The sequence below is a fragment of the Zingiber officinale genome, chromosome 8A, assembly GCF_018446385.1.
Source record: "Zingiber officinale cultivar Zhangliang chromosome 8A, Zo_v1.1, whole genome shotgun sequence".
Lineage (NCBI taxonomy): Eukaryota > Viridiplantae > Streptophyta > Magnoliopsida > Zingiberales > Zingiberaceae > Zingiber > Zingiber officinale.
Genome location: NC_056000.1, coordinates 9,716,079 through 9,734,647, shown reverse-complemented (window position 1 = coordinate 9,734,647; position 18,569 = coordinate 9,716,079). Strand labels below are relative to the sequence as shown.

The following is an 18,569-nucleotide window of genomic DNA, read 5'->3' as shown; positions in this document are numbered from 1 at the left end:
ACATGTTAAATAATATAAAGTACAATTTACTAAATTATACCTGACAAATGTTTAGTTCATCCGAAGAAGAGTAGTAAATGCTATCTGTTAACAAAATAAAAATCATTTAGCTCAAATTTATTACAAAAAATGTCAATTAAAAGCAGGAACTGTTGCTGACGGCTGGTGCCTGCTGGCACAGTCGCCAGCAGGTAGCCAGCGGCCGGCCCGGCCCCGGGCAGGCACTTGGCGGTCGTCTCCGCCAGCACGCACCTAGCAGCCAGTGCGGAAGCCACTAAGCACCTAGAAGCCACCGCTGCCGCCAGCAGGCACCTAGCAGCCGGCATGGCGACCAGCAGGCACCTGGCGACCGCCGTCGCCGCTAGCAGGTAGCTGTCGGCCGCCATGCAAGCCGCCTACATCAGAAAGAGGGAAAGAAAGGGGGGAGATGAGGGGTTACCGACGATCAAGGAAAATAGAGCGAAGGCGGTGCATGTGGGAAGAACACGAAGGGTCAAGGTTTTCATTTTAAGCAGAAATACCGACGGAAATCAATTATAAAGTTTATCGACAGAGGTAAACCCAAACCTCATACCCTAAACCAACCGAGAATTACCGACGGAATGATCATTCCGCCGGTAATCTCAAAGTATCTCCGACGAAATAACTATTCCGTCGGTATACCCATCGGTATTGTGATCATTCCGCCGATAATCTCAAAGTATCTCCGACGAAATAACTATTCCGTCGGTATACCCATCGGTATTGTTGTTTTTTTTTAGTATAAAATGTTAAGTTCAAAAGAATAGTAATTCAATTAACCAAATCTATAAAATGATTCATTAACCCGCCTCTATACATAAAATTAGAATGAATTAGATTGTTAAAACTTCACATAAATTTTAGATTGTTGATCCAATGTCTCAGCTACATTTCAAAAGCCTCTAATCAATTGCAAGTGGGGTTGTCAAAATGGCTGATAGAGCTAGACAGTTCGAATTTAGTCTTCTTATCGAGACTTAACTACTCAACTGAATCGAAACTTTCATCATGAGATGCACAATCCTTCCTTCGCACGATTGTATGAAAGAATGTAGGATTAGGTTTGATACAGTACAAATACTACTCGATAACAAAATCAACTTCTTACCCTTATTAGACCAAACTTTTGGACTAAAATAATTTATATCAGCATAACAGCAATTCATCATTTAAGCTTATACACTGAATTATTACTCTAAGAATCCACATATAAACTTAAGTGTCAGAATATTAACACTAACTATTTTCATTAGCAAACACAGTGAAGTATTACAAAGAAGGTTCTACTTGATCTTAAGGCCAAATTTTGTTTTCTGATATACAATGGGAAAATAATTTCTACTTGGGATTCTAAGACTTTGTTTTCTCACTTTATTCATAACCACACAACATTAACCAAACTCAACTTATGAAAATTGTTGAACCACGATAAGGCTTTTTGTTAATTATAGGCTCAAAATACGATGTCTAACAGACTATTACAATAAAACGCCTTCCAGGATGAATTAGCAATATGAATGCCTGCTGAAAATAAAAGAATAATAAAGTAAGTTACTTGACAATAAGATGAAACCATAAGATAATTTACTGATCGCTAGGCAAAAATAAAAGGCAAGCATATGTTAATCAAGACATTTTGAGACAATAAAACCAGAACCTGAATGTAATTAGAATGAAAATAAACTTTTAAAATGACGTGTATGAGCAAAAGATAGTGCGACTAGTTTAACAGAGAAGAGACATGATAAAATTTGAGCCATAGGTCGTTATAGAAGAACTGTGCACATTTGTTAAAGTCGCTGCAAAAATTATGAAGCTGAAAACGTCGGTATTGTTCTTTAGATATGACAGATCCATCAATGAGGGCTCCTCAAAAGCCAATCAACTGCAGCATGGACGTTTCCAGCAGTGGCTTCTAATGCGCGAATGTTTTCTTGAGTGTCAGAGAAGCCCATATCCTGTAGCTGAGAAAGCTGTGTTGCATATCGTTCCTCAGGAGGCACTGCAACATAAAGACAACAATGTATTAAGTATAAATTGTTTGATATGAAGAAATATATAAATATATAGCATTTTGTTAAGATAGGGTAGAAGTGCGCAACCATCAGGGTTAGGAGCCCCCGTGCCAGACCCAAGTCCACTAAGCATATTCATCATAAATTCTAAGCCACTGGTATTGATCGCTCCTGCAGCGAAAGAAGATGATAAATGCAGTTTCTTATTCAAACTCAGAACTCAAGCTTGAGGACAATTCTCAGATATGATCAGCACGTGTCCTGGGATTCCTTGTACCTGTTGCAGTGGCACCAGTCTGATTTTGTTCCCTGAAAGAGAAGCCAAGAGCTCTGCTCGGTAAAATGCCAAGGTTTGAAACGGAACTAAAGCAATTTTGTGTTCATTTCATTGACCTTCTAATGAATTACATGATCCTACCCATTATAAACCTAAGCTGTACTGGAACCATCGTTAATCTTTATGTATAACAATTATTAGCATCACTGCAATACATCCAGTCAATATAATCATCAAATAAAATCTAAAGCAAACTGTATTTTACACGTGATCACTGTCAGCTCAGTAACATTGAGCCTTTAATGAACTGAACTAAGAGACGCAAGTGAAGCAGAGAAGCTCGGAAATTTGCTCAAGCTATGCCATCAAAAGAAATATGAGTTTGAAATACTATGCCTTGCATAAAAAAAAACGACTTCCATTTAGTTTTCTTACCATGTATTTGGAAAAATAGTTTTCGCAGTGCAATTTTATAGACATCAAACCAAACAATATGGTATGGGGAAAAAAGACACTGTTGCCATCACTAACAAAAACAGCCTAACTCATTTGAAATCAGAAAGAAATGACAATTATCGATTGGTAAAATAATGTCAAACTTGACAAGTCCAATCTAGCGAGTATCAACCTAGAACCAACATTTTTAGATGAGTGATTAAATGATAGTTACTATGGAGAGCACTAGTATTGATGCAAATGAAAACAGTTTCATAACTCACTGGCTTGTTTGCCGCTGGCCACCTGGGGATATAAGTGTCTGCTGAAATGATAGAAGTTGCTGCATACCAGACAAATAAAAATTTGAGAACAGAACACAAGTAATGTATCAAAGCGTTGTAAATGCATCTACCTGCAGTGTCTCAGGAGAAGTAAGCTGCTGAATCAATTCTGGATTCTGCAACATACTGCTAAGCTGAGAGTTGGAACCCAACAAGTTACGGAGTTGTGGATTCAGAACCTGATAGTAAACAATCAGATAAAATATCAAAAATTGATGGCAAAAACAATTCCTTCTCTCTAATAATAAGATATTTTTTTAAGAAAAAAATGCCTGATTCATAAACTGAGGGTCGGAGAGGAGACTCTGCGTCATCTGCATAATGGCAGGGTTTTGCAGAAGTTGATTGACAAAGGATGGATCTGTCATTCCACCAGCCATCCTTTCTAACCCTGATAATCCACCAATGCTTGGAGATCTTCCATCACGAGGAGGAGCTGGTGTGGTATTGGTTGTCTGCGCTCCTGAAATTGCAGGAACTTTTAGCATATAACCAATAACACTGCAACAAATACAAAAATGCTACCAGTTCTGCTCCATGGGTTTGGAAGTGGGTTACTATTTGGTGAAGATGATTCATTAGTTTGATTGGAACCAGTACCAGGCTGGTCTGGTGTCAGATCTCTCGACTGCACACCACCCTGATTCCCCAAAAGTGCTGCAAATGGATTTTGACCCACATCATTCCCCTCGTTTCCTGCCCCTGCTGTAGCATTAAGAAACGGCTCCTGGACAGTTTCATACATTCGCCTAAGCATGTTGAATCCTTCTGGGGATGACTCAATGTTGCTCATAGCTCTATCAGTGCTCCGCATCAATTCTCTCATGAGTTCAGGATTCCTCATGACTTCCAGAGATTGCCGAAGAGTGTTGGGGTCGTTTAGGATGTGCGCGAACTCAGGATTACGGTCAATGATCTCACGCATTTGAGGATTGTTCATTATCATGTTTCGCATCAGGTCAGGATTATTTATCAGACTCTGAACAGCAGGCATATTCATCATTTCCCTCATCATGCTTGGATTTTGCACTAACTGCTGCTGCATCTGACTGAGATCTGGTAAGCCAAATCCAAGCATGCCTGATCCAGCACCATTTCTAATGTTACTACCAATGCCAGGAAAGAGCGAGCTTGCAACATCAGCTCCTCCAAATCCCCCACCTCCATTAGAACCACCACTCTCAACTCCTGAAACTCTATTAGCAGCTGGAGTCACATCGGAAGGTGGATTTTGCAGGGTCAAACCATGAACCAAATGAATTGTGTGATCTGACTCCAAGCCTAGGAAAGACAAAAATAAGAGACTAATTTAGAAAATATGAGCCATGATTAAGAAGTGAATTAAAAATGCCAACTTCAGCCTAAGTGCAGATGAAAAAGTTTGGCCATTGCGTTAGGCATTGACGACCAACATTAAAGTGTCTAAGCCTAAGAGCATGGATCTGAACTGAATTTGTTATAAGACTAGGTCCCCACGTGTAAGTGAAAGGAGGGGCTTTTGATATGCAAAATATTGATCAGAAGGCCATCCAAATCACATCAGTACCATGCAATAACCCATATAGTTGAGGCTAATACCACCTGATCATGATTGAAAAGTGAACTAACCACAACTATAAGTCATCTAGCTGCTAAGAATTAAATTTAATTTTTCATGCAAGAAGAAAAAGAGCAATGCTATCAGATCTAAATGAACCAACTGCTAACAAGTAGCAGTATATAATTCAGAATTCCATTAGAATACAACAAAATCTAAAGCATGAGTTCTTATGTCTAAAAATTAAAAAATGGAAAAACCTTTTAAACGTACATATGAGTGAGACTTTCAAGTTGCAAAGAGAATACTGATTTGGTTGAATACTGATCAGATGCTTCACCTACCCAGTTGAGAGTGGTTCATGTACAGGCTTGGATGAGGTATTTGGCCACAGTAGTAATCTCAAGAAACGACCACTGATGACACCAGGAGTGACCTTGTACCTATTGACAATCTCAACCAATTCACAAGGGGAATGAAATGACTGGTGTCTGAGGAGAACTTGTTCTTTACTGAATTGAGGTTTAAAAGGTTGTCGAGCGAAGAGTCAAAGCACAAGTTGCGGTAAGCTTATTCATCTTAAAGATTCCTCCTAAAGAATTAATGCAAAGAGAACTCCACTCAACTGGACAAGGACTTGTGAGGCTAAGATAGGCTAAGGCAGTGAAGGGGTCAAGCAGGCTTTGAAGAACTTAGAAGTTCGAACTCAAGTTACAGCAAGTAGAGTGGGAAGGATCTAACTAGCTAATTGACAAGGTTTAAATGCTAAGTAACCTCCCACCTAAGTGTGTTTCTTCTTTGGGATACGTATTGCTCTTTCATTGGCAGGTAGAAATGGCGGGCATCTATCCCATGTCAAATAGTTGGAGAGGATACTTCAGAGAGGCCAAAATGCCTTACTAAACACTCGTCAAGGCAGCTTGTGTTAACAAACAACAATGAACCTTTCAAAAAAAGGCAAAAAAATGAACACATGATGAGATTTAGACGTTACAACATGATCCATTCAAGTTCCTTATCAAAACAAGTAGAGATTTTTGTAAGTGTGATTCCTAAACACCATCCTTTTAATCCCGATCCATCATAAATTTCAGAGACGCATTATACTAGAAAAGACGAGTTGGACCAAAAAGAACTAGAAGCCATCATCTTTAAGCAGTTCATCCTTCTTTCATACTTAAGCATTATAGTATGCGATTGACAACGGCCATTCAAAGGAACAGAACAACGACCTACAAGTAGATGGGCAAACCATCGGCGAAAACAACAAATATAAGATAGAAATCAAGGAGGAAATCGGTGCACCATAGCTCATTAGGGTTTTTTCGTCCTTCAAAATCTGGCCTTTGTAAATCAACCGCTGCCGCTCCGCCGGGACATCGGACTTCTCCTCCAGGAGAACCTTGAAGGCCCCTACCGTGCACTCGAGTGAGGCCTGCACCGAGAGTTTGGACCCGTTGGAGGATCGGACATGGATAGTGACTGAATCAGCCTCGCCGACGGCGCCCGGGTCGGCGGCGACACCAGGATCGCCGTCGGTGGCCATGAAACCTAGACCAAAGGTGGATCGGATTCCAATTCAAGAACTGGGGGATATAATCGAGAAAAGGAAGCGATTCGTCCTTCTGGTGGCTTGGAGGAGGGGAGAAGGATTTCGTTGCAAGGAAGAAAAAAGATTAATGGAAAAGGGAGAAAAATGAGAGGGGACAAGGGCGTGCTTCTCACGTGGGCACCAAGGCAATCGTCCGCGAACCAGTCCACTCAGCTAATCGTCTGGTCGCCGCAATATCATGTACATCGTCCGCCCGATCTCTCCCGTCCATCGCACTTTTCCTGGCTCCTTTCATCCTCCGTTAGATCGCCATCCAACGCTCCACACTTCTCCGTCTCTTCTCTCCGCCCGCTCATACGCTCCAACGCCAAGCCACCGTAAATTCCGAGCCTGAACTCTTCCGATCGCTTCGCTCCTCTCGCCATTGCCCATCTCGATCCGCCTCCTGTGTGTCTTCCCCTGAGAATCCCTCCCATTCTCCAGCGTGCTTGATCGACTTTGGAGTAGTTATATGGCTGTCTCTTTAATCGAGGGGTTCCCACATCACAGATTTCTGGGAACATTGCTTATTTTGCTGTTACTTTCGATTTGATGTGAGATCTCTTTGGTTTATTCATTGTTGTTTGGTTTTTGAATCTCTAGAGTATTGCTGGTCCTGCGGCACCATCGGAATCCTTGCTGCTGTTCGCGTAGGTTAAATCTGACGTCAAATGGGTTATGCCATCGCGGATTAGACGTGGGATTTGTCGGTATTAGATATCAGTTTCTCGTCGCTGATTTGTGCAGATGTTTCGATCTCAAAGCTCAAGCTTAGGAATGGATCTTTTGGTCGCAAAATTCAATCTTACTATCACGTTACGCGATTGATGGTACATTTTCTGGTTCTGGAAGCACATTGATTGAATTATGCGCAGAGACCGTGAGATACCACGGCAGTGGAGAGTTGTTTTACATTATGGGTCTGATAGAGAAACTTTACCTAAATCTATTATCTTATTCCTCACCTGGATGGGCCGCGGCTATTGGTGGTGCCTTGGTTGTTATCACGCTGTTCCTTTCCATGTTCCTTCTATTCCAGCACCTCTCCTCATACAAAAATCCAGAGGTTCTGCATATTCTTTTCATCGGCTGGTTTACTGAATTTTGCTTCAGATAGTTGTTCTATGACCTTACTTTTTCCTGTTGCAGGAGCAGAAGTTTCTAGTTGGTGTCATCTTAATGGTGCCTTGCTATTCAGTTGAATCAGTAAGTTCTCTATTCACTAAATGATACAATTTGGTGAATCCTAATCTATTCTAGCTGTGCCATTTAGTTTATTTGAACAGCTATTGGTGAAACATGGGTTTTTTTGTGTGCTGGTAAAATGAAAAGAAAAAAAAAACATTTTGGACCACATAATAGCAGCATATATGAGTAATAAATATGGTTTCACATTAATATATGACCGCAAAATGAACATGGACTTGACCACATGTTCTTTTGCTGCTAAGTACTTGCATTTAGGGCGATATATATACTTGCTAAGATGTAGTATTGCTGCGACTGGATCAACTATTACACAAGCATGCATGGCTGCAAAATGGTATGTGATGAGACCTTCAACACTCGAACGGAAGTCAATATTGTATGTGATATAGTTTCCACATCAATAGGAGTCAATTAAGGGAAGCCAATTGGCACTTAATGAAACTTCAAGTATTTAAATGTCAGTTAAATTGAGACCTTATTGATTTTTTCATTTATTAATTTCCATTTTTGTTCAATCGATATATTATATATATAATGATAATGACTGCTTTTAGAAGAAAAAAAAACTTATTGGGCATAACATTTTATGAAACTCTGGTGAATGATTATTGCATAGTGCAGAAAGTAATAAATAGTTGTTTCATGCTTTCTAAATAATTTAAAAGTTGAATTCTCAGATGCTTAATACATTAATTATTTTTGGCAATTCTTTCTAATATATGAATGTTTTGGAGTATTTTATGTTCATTGGATGTGGAAATTTAATTGTAATTCATACTTGATGCACGATGAATGTGAGTATTGTTAATTCTTCTGAAGTTATTGAGGTGTTAACATTCACGACACGAGTATATGCTAGTTGTTAGTCAAAATCTGGTGTTCGATAGAACTATTTAACATATTTACTAATCACTAATGTTTTTCCAATACATTAATAACTGGAAGTTGATTCAAAGATGTGGTCTAAGTGCTTTGCCTCAAATTATAAGTTACTACCCATTCACTCCTCCCTCTCTCACACACACACGCATTGATCAGTTCGATTCTTTTTCCATGAAATATTTGGTATATTGAGTTGTAGCAAAACATTTGGGATCTTTAACGGATGTGTGAACACAATGAAAATATCTTCACATACATTTCTCATATACTTACTGATTGATTTTCAACACATGGTATTTGGTTGTTGATGACGTTGATATTCTTGTTCATTCTCTGGAGTTTTCTATATTCTGAACTTTTGGTTTGTTTACATATATATATCATTTTCTTATTTTATTTGTTTTATTTCTTTTGTGGGCAAGCAAGTAGGGGTGAGCAAAAATTCGGTAAAAATCGAAGTAACCAAACCGAACTCATCAAATTTAGAAATTCGGTTTAGTTAATTCGATTTTCATTTTTTTAAAATTCGGTTCGGTTCGGTTTTGATTTTAAAATTCATAATTCGGTTAAACCGAATAAACTGAATAAGAATATTAATTTGATTATTTTTTATTTAAAAATGTAATTAATTAAAAATATATGTAATTAATTAAACAAAATTTAAATTTGATTAATTTGGTTTTAAATTTTCAATTGATTCGGTTAATTCGATCAAAAATTGAATTAAATGATATTTAATCGGTTCGGTTTTGTTCGGTTTTCATAGGAAAATTCGGTCGGTTCGGTTAGTTCGGAAAAATTTCGGTTTGTTTAAAAAAATTCCGATTTGTTCGGTTTTCAATTTGTTTGGTTTGGTTGGTTCGGTTTTAATTGAATGATTAGCCCTACAAGCAAGCAATTCGTGGTGGATTCTAAGGTTGATTCTTTTAGTACACAATTAAATTTCCGGTTGTTGCAATATTTTGGATATCAGAATATCAACTTTCCCGCCCCTAGGATGTTCTCATGGCATTGTGGACTCTTTAAGCAGTTTGCCATCATAGTGAAAATCTTTTCACATATATTTCTTAATATCAAGTACAAATTGGTTGTCCCTAGCAAAGTGTGCTAAATATTGGTTAGTCAATGATGTTAATATTGTTGTTCATTCTTGGGAATTTTCTAAAGAATTTTGCTATAATTTTATTCCAATCTGGACTTTTCGTTTGGTTCAATTTGTTTCCAGGAAGTATTTGACATGTTGAATTGCAGCCAAATTATCAATCTATGTTTCATTAAAAACATTGCTGAGTTGTTTGTTATTTGAATTTAGTATGTATCACTGGTGAATCCGTCTATCAGTGCTGATTGTGAGATTCTGCGAGATTGTTACGAGGCCTTTGCCATGTATTGCTTTGGAAGATACCTTGTTGCTTGCATGGGTATGCATCCATAACAATGAAGATTCTTCTATATAATCTGATTATATTTCTCATACCTTGAAAATTTTATTCATGCATAAATGCAAACTAGTCGTGATGTTTCTCTAAGTAGCAATATGTCAAATTGTATTGTCAGTGGATTATTTGGATTTAGTTTGGCTGGGGATCTCAATATACTAACATTTAAATCATGCTTAGTATACAACAGAAATGTCTCTTTTGCTTATTTGCTATGAGATTCTTATAGTCACGATTCTGGGATCTGACTAAAAACAACTGATAATTATATCAAGTTTTTGTTATTCTTTCTCTGGGTTTGCTTCATTGCATTCTATCAATACCTTTTTCACCGATATCAGACGAAAATTGAATTGGCAAAAACTGAGGAAAGATTTTCCCCTCTCTTCCTTCTCTCTATTTCTGTCTAAGGAAATGGAAATAAGGTACCATGAGAGAAATCTTTCTATCACTTTGTTTCCATCTGTTTTTTCCCGGGTAGGAAACTCACATTTAATGCTCTCCAATCATAGAAGACATACTTCCATTCAAGTTGAAATTTTTTAAGCAATTTCTCTAGTTTGTAATTACTGATATTAACTGATTGCTACATGTTCAGTAGTGATATCTCAAAATTTTATGGATAATGACAAACCTATGTTTTTGAACAGTAAACTCTTTCTTTTTCTGCCTTGTTTATTATACTTGCTTTTGCATTTGTCAAGGTGTCAAATGAAATCTAATGCTAGCAATATTCTAGCGCACTTATGGGTGGCACTACATTGCATCATTTATTTATTTACCAAATTCATCAGTCCTTGCATAATTATTCAGTTAGATAACTTGTTTGATATTTCTTATTTGGTCTGCATAATGATCTCATTCAAGTTGAAGCCAGAATTGTTTCTTATTGGCTAAGATTTAATTAGTTAATGCATGAGAGAAAAATTTTGTTGCTGTTGGTTTATTGGCGTAAATCTTATGGGAAAGTTAGAATTCTAATTGATCAACTTCTTGTTAACACTAGTTTGTAACCAGAAAGATTTATATGTTTCTGCATGACGGATACATGCTAGAATACAATCGTAGCATATAATCAATTAAGCATTTGGCCTTTTATGTCATCAAATTGCTTCTTTATTTTGACTTTTTGCATGGAAATAGCCAGGTTTTTCTGCATAGCACCATTTTTAATGTAATTTTGCCTGTTGAAACTATTGATATTTTATTAGATCTAGCTATCATTATATCTTCAAAAAATGTCCTAATTTGACATGAGCATGTATTGTGCTTTCCTTAACAGGATTTTGCTATTATTTCTGATTATCTCCGCTGCTCTGCTGTAGGTGGTGAAGACAGAACAATTGAATTTTTGAACAGACAAGGTGGTGTTACCTCCAAAACAACCTTACTAGAGAATGTTTCTGAGAAGGGAATAATAAAGCATCCTTTTCCAATGAACTATTTTTTGGAACCATGGAGACTAAGCGAGTGGTTTTATCAGAGTATCAAGATTGGAATTGTTCAATATGTAAGCTTTTGCTGTATGATTGCTAGATTTCTCTTTTTAACAGATGAATTAGTTTACACTACTCCTGGCCATTTCATACAGATGATAATAAAAACTTTTACTGCGATTTTAGCTGTGGTTCTTGAAGCTTTCGGAGTATATTGTGAAGGAGAGTTCAAGTGGAAGTGTGGGTAAGTCAAGTCCAAGTCCAGATTTCGTGGCTAATGAAATATGTATGGTACTTGTCCCTTTTCGTGTATTTTTAAAACTAAACTAGCATTTCAATTTAGATTAGTAAACATCTTTATTAAAATCTGGATAGCCAATTGCCTTCCCCAAGTTGGTTGACACAGAGTTTCAAGTCAGATGCATCAAAATTGTCAGTTTATGAAGGCAATTATAATGCATGACTACATGTAAATCTTATAAATATTCTTTCTTTTTCTCTCATCAATAGTCAGGAGTATGATACCTTTTGTGGTAGATATTTAGCAAAATGAAATCACACAGATTAATGGAGCATGTTATCAAATTAGAACATGCTTATTAAAACTCCTCTCTTCCATAAAAGGATACTTGCTGTTTTGTGAAATATAACTGTTACAGACCTAAATGACTGGAAGAATACATCATCTCAAAATTCTAGAAGCCATGTAATTGATAGGCATTTGTATCTTGGACTCTTAGGAGTCATTATATATAATAATATTTAGAAAGAAGTGCATTGCTTTCAGTCACATATGGGTTATTAATTTGATAGCATGAAACTCTTGGCCTTAAGAGAAGCAATCAAACTTGTTTTTATATGGGTACCTATAAGAGCTACGTTGTTTAGCTTGATCAAGAAAGTTAATATTGGCACCCCCACGGGTTGGCACAGTTAGTTCATGCAAGGGTGTTGCTGTCAATAGGCCTAAGGTAGATTCCCAATGGGTGTGAAATACCCCGCTGGTTGTCTCAACCCCTCCTTACATGCGTTGCTGTTATTAGGTGAATCCTCCCACGATTTACCTCCCTTCCAAACAGTGGAAGGCCACCTTGGAGGGGCGGTGATGATTTTTACCTTTTGTTGCCAAAGAAAGCTAATATTGGCACTACCAGTCATAAGGCAGAAACAATGTTTCTTCTCTCTTGTTATTTTGATGTTGAAAAATGGTCAATTGGGTATGCCACCTCATAATTTCTGACGACGGTGAATAATCATCTAATTTTCAATGCATTAATTTAAAGAGGGAACAAAATGTATCCCCTCTCAAAATCTCTTTTTTTTTGTTATTTCTTTATTGAGGGAAAATTCCGATAAACACGTTTAAGATGATACGGGCATGTACTTAGACAACCAATAAATGCTCTAGACGATGTGAAACTATGACAAACATGTACATCAAACAAAGAAGAAGAAGACCAAAAAAGACTTGTTTAGTAACAATAAAACAAAATAAAATTTATTAAAGTATAGATGATGATATAGTAGTAGGGGATAGAATCCAATGGCGTAAAAGAATCCATATAGCTGGCCTCACCTAGTGGGATAAGGCTTGGTTATTGTTGTTGTTGTTGTTGTTGTTCTCTTGTCTAGTATTGTTTATTTAACATGAAAAACCTCTGATCTCATCTTAATTTTGTAGGTACCCTTATATGGCTGTAGTTCTCAATTTCAGTCAGTCTTGGGCATTGTATTGTTTGGTCTTATTTTATACTGCTACAAAGAATGAACTAGCTCATATAAAGCCACTTGCCAAGTTCCTGATGTTCAAATCAATAGTTTTTATGACATGGTGGCAAGATGTGGCGATTGCCCTACTTTTTAGTTGGAATTCATTTGAAAGTTCTATAGCTCAAAATTTGCAGTTTAAATCAAGTGTACAGAACTTCATTATTTGTATAGAGGTAATTCTGTCTTATATTTAATCTAATACGTGATCCATTACCATATCTATAAATATGCTATTTGAGATACTGAAATTGCACTGAAGCAATGTACTAATTTTCGTAGTCCATAAAACTGGTTCATGTTTATTTATGGTAAATTTATTGGTTAAAGATAAGATGTTTTCAATTATTTTCTTACCTCTGGAGGATCACTATTTTTTAAGAGGTGGAAAGGAATTGATTATGGATGATAATCCTCTGTATAGTTTTTCATGGGTATATTATGTTCTTTTGTGTATATTTTCTGTTGATCTATTCTGTTCCTTACCTTTTGAAAGTTGTCTTTCAGGTGACGTATTATCTGTAAAAAGGCTTCTACTTGAATTCCTGCATTAAAGACTATTATCTAGATAAAAATCTAATAGATTAGTTGTTCCAGTACAGATGTTTATTGCTTCGATTGTGCATCTCTACGTGTTCCCTGCTGAACCGTACAAGCTAATGGGTGAACGAATTACCAGTGGTGTGGCTGTTCTTGGAGACTATGCATCTTTAGATTGCCCTTTAGACCCTGATGAGGTTAGGGACAGTGAACGACCAATAAAGCTTAGGCTGCCCCAACCTGATCTTGCTACCAAGAGTTCTACAGCTATTAGAGAGAGTGTTCGAGATGTATTTGTTGGAGGAGGAGAATATGTAAGCTCCACAATCACTCTGATTACTGCATTCCACTAATATTCTTGTTGATTTTCTCTGGTAAGAGTTCTGATCTCGACTTGGCTAAAGAAATATTCTCTAATTTCAGTAGAATAAATGAAGTAAAGATTCAGGAAGGCTTTGAGAAAGCTTATGATTGAGGGCTTACAGGATGATAAAATATATTTATACACGCTTGTTTGTGCACGTCTATTATATATATATATATATATATATATATATATATATATATATATATATATATTCTCATTTTTATGGCCATCATTCAGGTGTGGGTGAGAATTTTGTACTTCATAGCTTCATTTGATTGGTTTAAATTCAAAGTACAATTTGATTAGATAGTTATTATTGTATTTTTTTTTTTTTTTTACACAAGCAGGATTGGAACTCCTGCATATTAAAGTTTACTTGCATCATACAAACATCTGTTTGCTCGCATCATATTTCCTGGAGAAACACTCCAAGAATCTCATATTGTCTAAGAGAGCAATCGCCCTTTTGATCAGATGAAGTGATACCCTACCCTTCAGCAAGGGCATGACTTAATTGTCATAGGTACACTAACCCGAACGTAGGATATATCAATAACAAAAAAAACAGGTGCATTTCAGTGCAGAAGCATAAAAAAACTGATATTAGACTTGAGATATCTTGTCTGCTTATTAGCTGCTATTGTATGGAATATTTGTGCAAGTGAAGTCAACGCCAGTTCTTTTTACATGATCCTGCATTTTCTTTTCCAGATTGTGAATGATCTAAAGTTTACAGTCACACATGCAGTGGAACCCATGGAGAAGGGTTTCACACGATTCAATCGGAAGCTTCACAGATTTTCAGAAAACATAAGAAAGCATGAAAAGGGAAAGTTAAAAACCAAGGATGACAGTAGTATGGGTTCATCTTCATTGGTTAAGCGAGTTCGTGGAATCGACGACCCACTCTTGAATGGAAGTGTTAGTGACAGTGCGGCCAAGAGAGGAAGAAGACAAGTAAAAGAATCCGGAAATAAAAGTGCAGAAAGTGGGGGAGAAAACAGTGACACTGGCCATGGTGGGTTTGAGGTGCATGGATGCAGGTGGATCACTAAGGACTGAGGAGCCAGGAGCCAACTTCTCTTCGCCAGGGACTAAGTTGGATATGTCCAAGAACACATGAATACAAAAATAACATCTTTCTCCGGCTAATGTGGAAGAAGCGGCTATTTTAACTACAAGAACTATTCATGTTTCCTCCTTGGATAGCTTCGGTAGAGAGAAAAGGCACACAGGCTCATCTACCTAGGATATCTGGCACTGATGATTGCCATCTTAAAGTGTCTTCACGACCCAAAGCACTAGCCTTTCAGATCTCTCCATGTGCATTGTAAGGCCATTTGGATCAACAAATTTCGTTCCCAGTAACAGAAATATTTATGCCATAAAACTTCAGAATTTGCAAGTACCGTTACATTGTTATTGTGTACTATTTTGCCTGCTGCGTTCTTAAGAATTGTTGCCAGTAAATTAAAATAACATCAGAATTGAGATCTGCATTCTGTTTGGTAGAATAACTCAGTTTGAAGCTTGAAACCTCTAAAAACTTATGAGATATAGAACAATTTGTTGCAAAGACCTTGAGAGGAGAATTTCTTCTCTTTTTTTTTTAAGTTTTTCTTTTAATTTTTTAACACAATATATATGGAAGGGATGTGGGGCAACTTGCAAAAGTAAGGCCAAGAGACCTTGATTGGCATCTCAGTTTATTCATTCTATTAGAAACCTTCACTTTGATTTGCCAAGAGACTATTTTCACCCTAAGTTTATACCTCTTTGTGCCCATCTGCTCTATACTTACTAGTTCAGTAATTTGAATTTTAGATAATCATATTCCAAGTCTTGCCTATTTCATTTCCTCCCTGCTTTTTTTACTCTTCTTTCTCCCTTTTTAACTAGATTGTCCCCACAAAGAACAATTGTGTGTTTTGACCAGAATTATGGTCTACCTCATAAGATGAATCAAGACAAGAAATTTTTTGTGGCACACAGACAAACTTGATGGCAACAACATCCAAATAAGAGAGGAAAAAAGGTTGATAGCATTGCCATCCATGAAACATTTTGACAACTTTGCAGTGCTTTCAAGGATTGGGCTTATTTGATTTTGACCAACATTTAGATGAAAAATTCAATGCAAACAACATTGACTTCTGACTCAGTGTTCCAAATCAACGCAGTGTTCCAAATCAAACTCCTGCATAATTGTACAGATACATTCACTGCTAAGATAGTCAACTGAACCATCACCATCTTTAATCACCTCTGATCTTTGAACCTGAGAAAGATCTTCTAAGTATGAAAGAACATCAGCAATTTTGTGTTTTGCGCAAGTAGTTTCTTCGTACTGGGAGATTCAAAACGGATCGAAGCATAGAAATCACAAATGGTCCCCCCAAAAAAAAAGTGTTCATTTATCATCCGTTTCAGATTTTTTTTTTTTTATTATAAAAAAAAGTAGATTTTTACAAGAGGAAATTTTAATCGAGAGAAGAGAAGATGCAAAAATCTTTGGAATCCAGTTCAGTTCTTGAAAACCTGGATCAAGAGAGTGAATTGTGACGCACCTTTTGCCATCTCCTCCTCCCACCACAGCGAGCTCTCCGTGGCGCTCCTAGTCCGGAACATGAAGGTTGCGCCGCTGCTGGAGGCGGAGGCCGAACCCCTGAACCACCAGTCGTGGACGTCCCAGAGAACGTCGATCGCCGATCCGTCGAGGTAGATCGTCCGATTTCCTCTAAAGTTCAAATTGACCTCCCTCACGTCGATCAACCTCTTCCGATCCACGCAGAAGTAGAGCTCGCCGTCGTCCCCTGTGGCGGCCTCCCCGCTCCCTCCCTCTCCTCCCTTGCACCGCACCATCACTTCGTGCTCGCTTCCGCCGTCGCGGAAAACCGCCTTGGTAGAGTGGTGCGTGGAGCCAAACACCCGCTCGCGCCGGGCGTAGAGCACGGCGCAGTATTCTGCCGCCCGCGGCGCGGGTTCCATGCGTTCGACGAAATGCCCGCTCAGATCTCCGAGCTGTAGAACCAGCTCCTGGTCGGCAATAATCACGAGGTAAAAGTCCTTCGTCGGATCCGGCGCCGCGCCGGCGAACTTGGCTGCGGAGACGTCCCAGTGGAGGGCGCAGGCGGCGGCCCCGGCCGAGAACGCCCGGCTTCCCTTCTTCTTGCGCAGGATCACGCGGTGGGTGGCGGAGCCGTCGAGATCGATGGAAACGGTTAGGAAGGCGTCGCCGGAGGCGATCCGGCGCCAGGTTAGTTCGATGAGGAGCTGCTTGCGGGAGGAGAGGGTCGCGCCGTAGGAGCAGCAGACGGTGTTATCCGACTGGGGCGGAGAGGAGCCGTCGAAGGCGAGACTTAGGGTGGATTCGGCGACCTTGACGGCGTTGTGGCCGAAGCAGGCGACGATATCCTTCATCGGATTTGGAGGAGTTAATGTTCGCGGTGAATTGGTGGAGTCGAATGGCTTGAAAAGTCGAAAAATGGAGGAAGAATAATTCGCTGGCTTCGAACTCCCACCAACGCTTAAAAAGAAGAGCCGAGGGAGGTTGGAGGAGGGCCCACTTGGAATCGATGTCATAAAAGGCAATAATTAAAAAAATATTTAATCCAGCCCATTCGAAATTTTATTTTGACTTTTTTTCGAACCATTTTAAAACAAGAGGTCCGTTGCTGTATAAACACTGCACATACGCATAGTAAATGTTTTTAAAAAAAAATTATATTAACTGAATCAATCGAATTTAAGTTAATTTAATTTTATGGATTAACTGAATTAATCGAATTTAAGTTAATTTAATTTTTATTTTTTAAAATTTAATTTTCAGTTAATCCTGTTCAATTCGATTTTAAATTTTATAATTTAGTTAAATTAAATAAACTAATAAAGCAGAATATTATTTTAATTATTTTATTTAAAAATATAATTAATTCGATAAAATCTTTTTTTAAGTTAAAATTGAATAAGATTTTAAAATTTTAATTAATTAAATTATAAAAAAATTTAATTAATTTAGTTGGTTAAAAAATAATTTTTTATCTATTTAATCCGATTCATTCGATTTTATGAAAAAAAAAGCAAATCCGAAAGGATAAATTGTCCAGCATAAGCAAATGGACATTTTACGCTTTTGGTATTTGTTTTTGAAAGGATAAATCATTATTATTTATTGAATCACGCTTCGTAAATATTTTTCTAAATTAATTTTAAGAAACTTAGAGATCATTTTGTACGACTTCTGCATGGGTATGGTCTCGAAGTTTATGCAAAAATAAAGTATTAAAAAAATCTTTTGTTAACAATATAAAATTAGAAGAAAACACAAATATTTAATTGTAGTCTAGAAATAGAAATTATGGTATAACAAGCATTACATGTTATAAATATCTGGGGTTTTTTTTTTGAAGTGTGATTCACGCTAAACTCAAAACCTAAATATGCACTAATGATTTGGTAAAATGGCAAAAGCAAATTATACCAGAAAAATTGAATTTCTGGTCCAATCAACCGATTTGATTCTGACTTGAAATCACTTAGACATATATTCCGGTCGTTTTTGCTAACAATACTGTGGTTAGATTACAGGTTAAAACCCACTGACTTTGAAACTTTCTCCACTTAAAAAAAATCAGGATCACGTGGTCAACGAAAATAATAAATAGAACAATAGAAAGACAAATAATATCATTCATGAATATGCTTATTTG

At 37.5% G+C, this 18,569-nt stretch overlaps 3 protein-coding genes across 8 annotated transcripts; 1 reads left to right on the top strand and 2 right to left on the bottom strand.

Annotated features, from left to right (window-relative positions):
• Positions 1–1,661: 1,661 nt before the first annotated feature.
• Positions 1,662–6,306, bottom strand: LOC122012338 (ubiquitin domain-containing protein DSK2b-like). The gene is made up of 8 exons (XM_042568838.1): positions 5,935–6,306; positions 3,618–4,373; positions 3,365–3,555; positions 3,164–3,271; positions 3,033–3,091; positions 2,314–2,345; positions 2,124–2,207; positions 1,662–2,023 (listed from the first exon to the last, which is right to left on the bottom strand). Exons 1-8 carry the CDS (start codon positions 6,173–6,175, stop codon positions 1,878–1,880), a joined length of 1,617 nt encoding a protein of 538 aa, XP_042424772.1. The 5' UTR covers positions 6,176–6,306; the 3' UTR covers positions 1,662–1,877.
• A 199-nt stretch (positions 6,307–6,505) lies between these two features.
• LOC122012339 (protein LAZ1-like) lies at positions 6,506–15,355 on the top strand. 4 transcript variants are annotated; one of them, XM_042568841.1, is made up of 10 exons: positions 6,520–6,687; positions 6,824–6,870; positions 6,968–7,286; positions 7,370–7,426; positions 9,624–9,732; positions 11,076–11,260; positions 11,342–11,430; positions 12,868–13,129; positions 13,556–13,807; positions 14,572–15,355. In XM_042568841.1, exons 3-10 carry the CDS (start codon positions 7,137–7,139, stop codon positions 14,920–14,922), a joined length of 1,455 nt encoding a protein of 484 aa, XP_042424775.1. In that variant the 5' UTR covers positions 6,520–6,687; positions 6,824–6,870; positions 6,968–7,136; the 3' UTR covers positions 14,923–15,355. The 4 variants fall into 4 exon arrangements, with proteins under 4 accessions (XP_042424776.1, XP_042424775.1, XP_042424773.1 ...); XM_042568839.1 differs by having other exon boundaries at positions 6,824–7,286; XM_042568840.1 differs by having other exon boundaries at positions 6,520–6,870.
• A 577-nt stretch (positions 15,356–15,932) lies between these two features.
• On the bottom strand, positions 15,933–17,356 carry LOC122011360. Of its 3 annotated transcripts, none has more exons than XM_042567741.1 (2): positions 16,428–17,356; positions 15,933–16,152 (listed from the first exon to the last, which is right to left on the bottom strand). In XM_042567741.1, the coding sequence occupies exons 1-2, from the start codon at positions 17,278–17,280 to the stop codon at positions 16,019–16,021; spliced, it is 987 nt and encodes a 328-aa protein (XP_042423675.1). In that variant the 5' UTR covers positions 17,281–17,356; the 3' UTR covers positions 15,933–16,018. The 3 variants fall into 3 exon arrangements, with proteins under 3 accessions (XP_042423675.1, XP_042423676.1, XP_042423677.1); XM_042567742.1 differs by having other exon boundaries at positions 15,933–16,149; XM_042567743.1 differs by having other exon boundaries at positions 15,933–16,138.
• Between the last annotated feature and the right edge of the window lie 1,213 nt (positions 17,357–18,569).

Excerpts from the sequence above, each read along its gene's own strand:
- LOC122012339 (XM_042568841.1), top strand. The coding sequence starts at position 7,137 with ATGGGTCTGATAGAGAAACTTTACCTAAATCTATTATCTTATTCCTCA. Across the intron at positions 9,733-11,075 it reads ATACCTTGTTGCTTGCATGG|GTGGTGAAGACAGAACAATT; the intron begins GTATGCATCCAT and ends GCTCTGCTGTAG. Across the intron at positions 11,261-11,341 it reads AGATTGGAATTGTTCAATAT|ATGATAATAAAAACTTTTAC; the intron begins GTAAGCTTTTGC and ends CATTTCATACAG.
- LOC122012338 (XM_042568838.1), bottom strand. The coding sequence starts at position 6,175 with ATGGCCACCGACGGCGATCCTGGTGTCGCCGCCGACCCGGGCGCCGTC. Across the intron at positions 4,374-5,934 it reads AAAAACCCTAATGAGCTATG|GCTTGGAGTCAGATCACACA; the intron begins GTGCACCGATTT and ends TGTCTTTCCTAG. Across the intron at positions 3,272-3,364 it reads ACCCTCAGTTTATGAATCAG|GTTCTGAATCCACAACTCCG; the intron begins GCATTTTTTTCT and ends GTTTACTATCAG.
- LOC122011360 (XM_042567741.1), bottom strand. The coding sequence starts at position 17,280 with ATGAAGGATATCGTCGCCTGCTTCGGCCACAACGCCGTCAAGGTCGCC. Across the intron at positions 16,153-16,427 it reads GGAGGAGGAGATGGCAAAAG|AAGATCTTTCTCAGGTTCAA; the intron begins GTGCGTCACAAT and ends TTTCATACTTAG.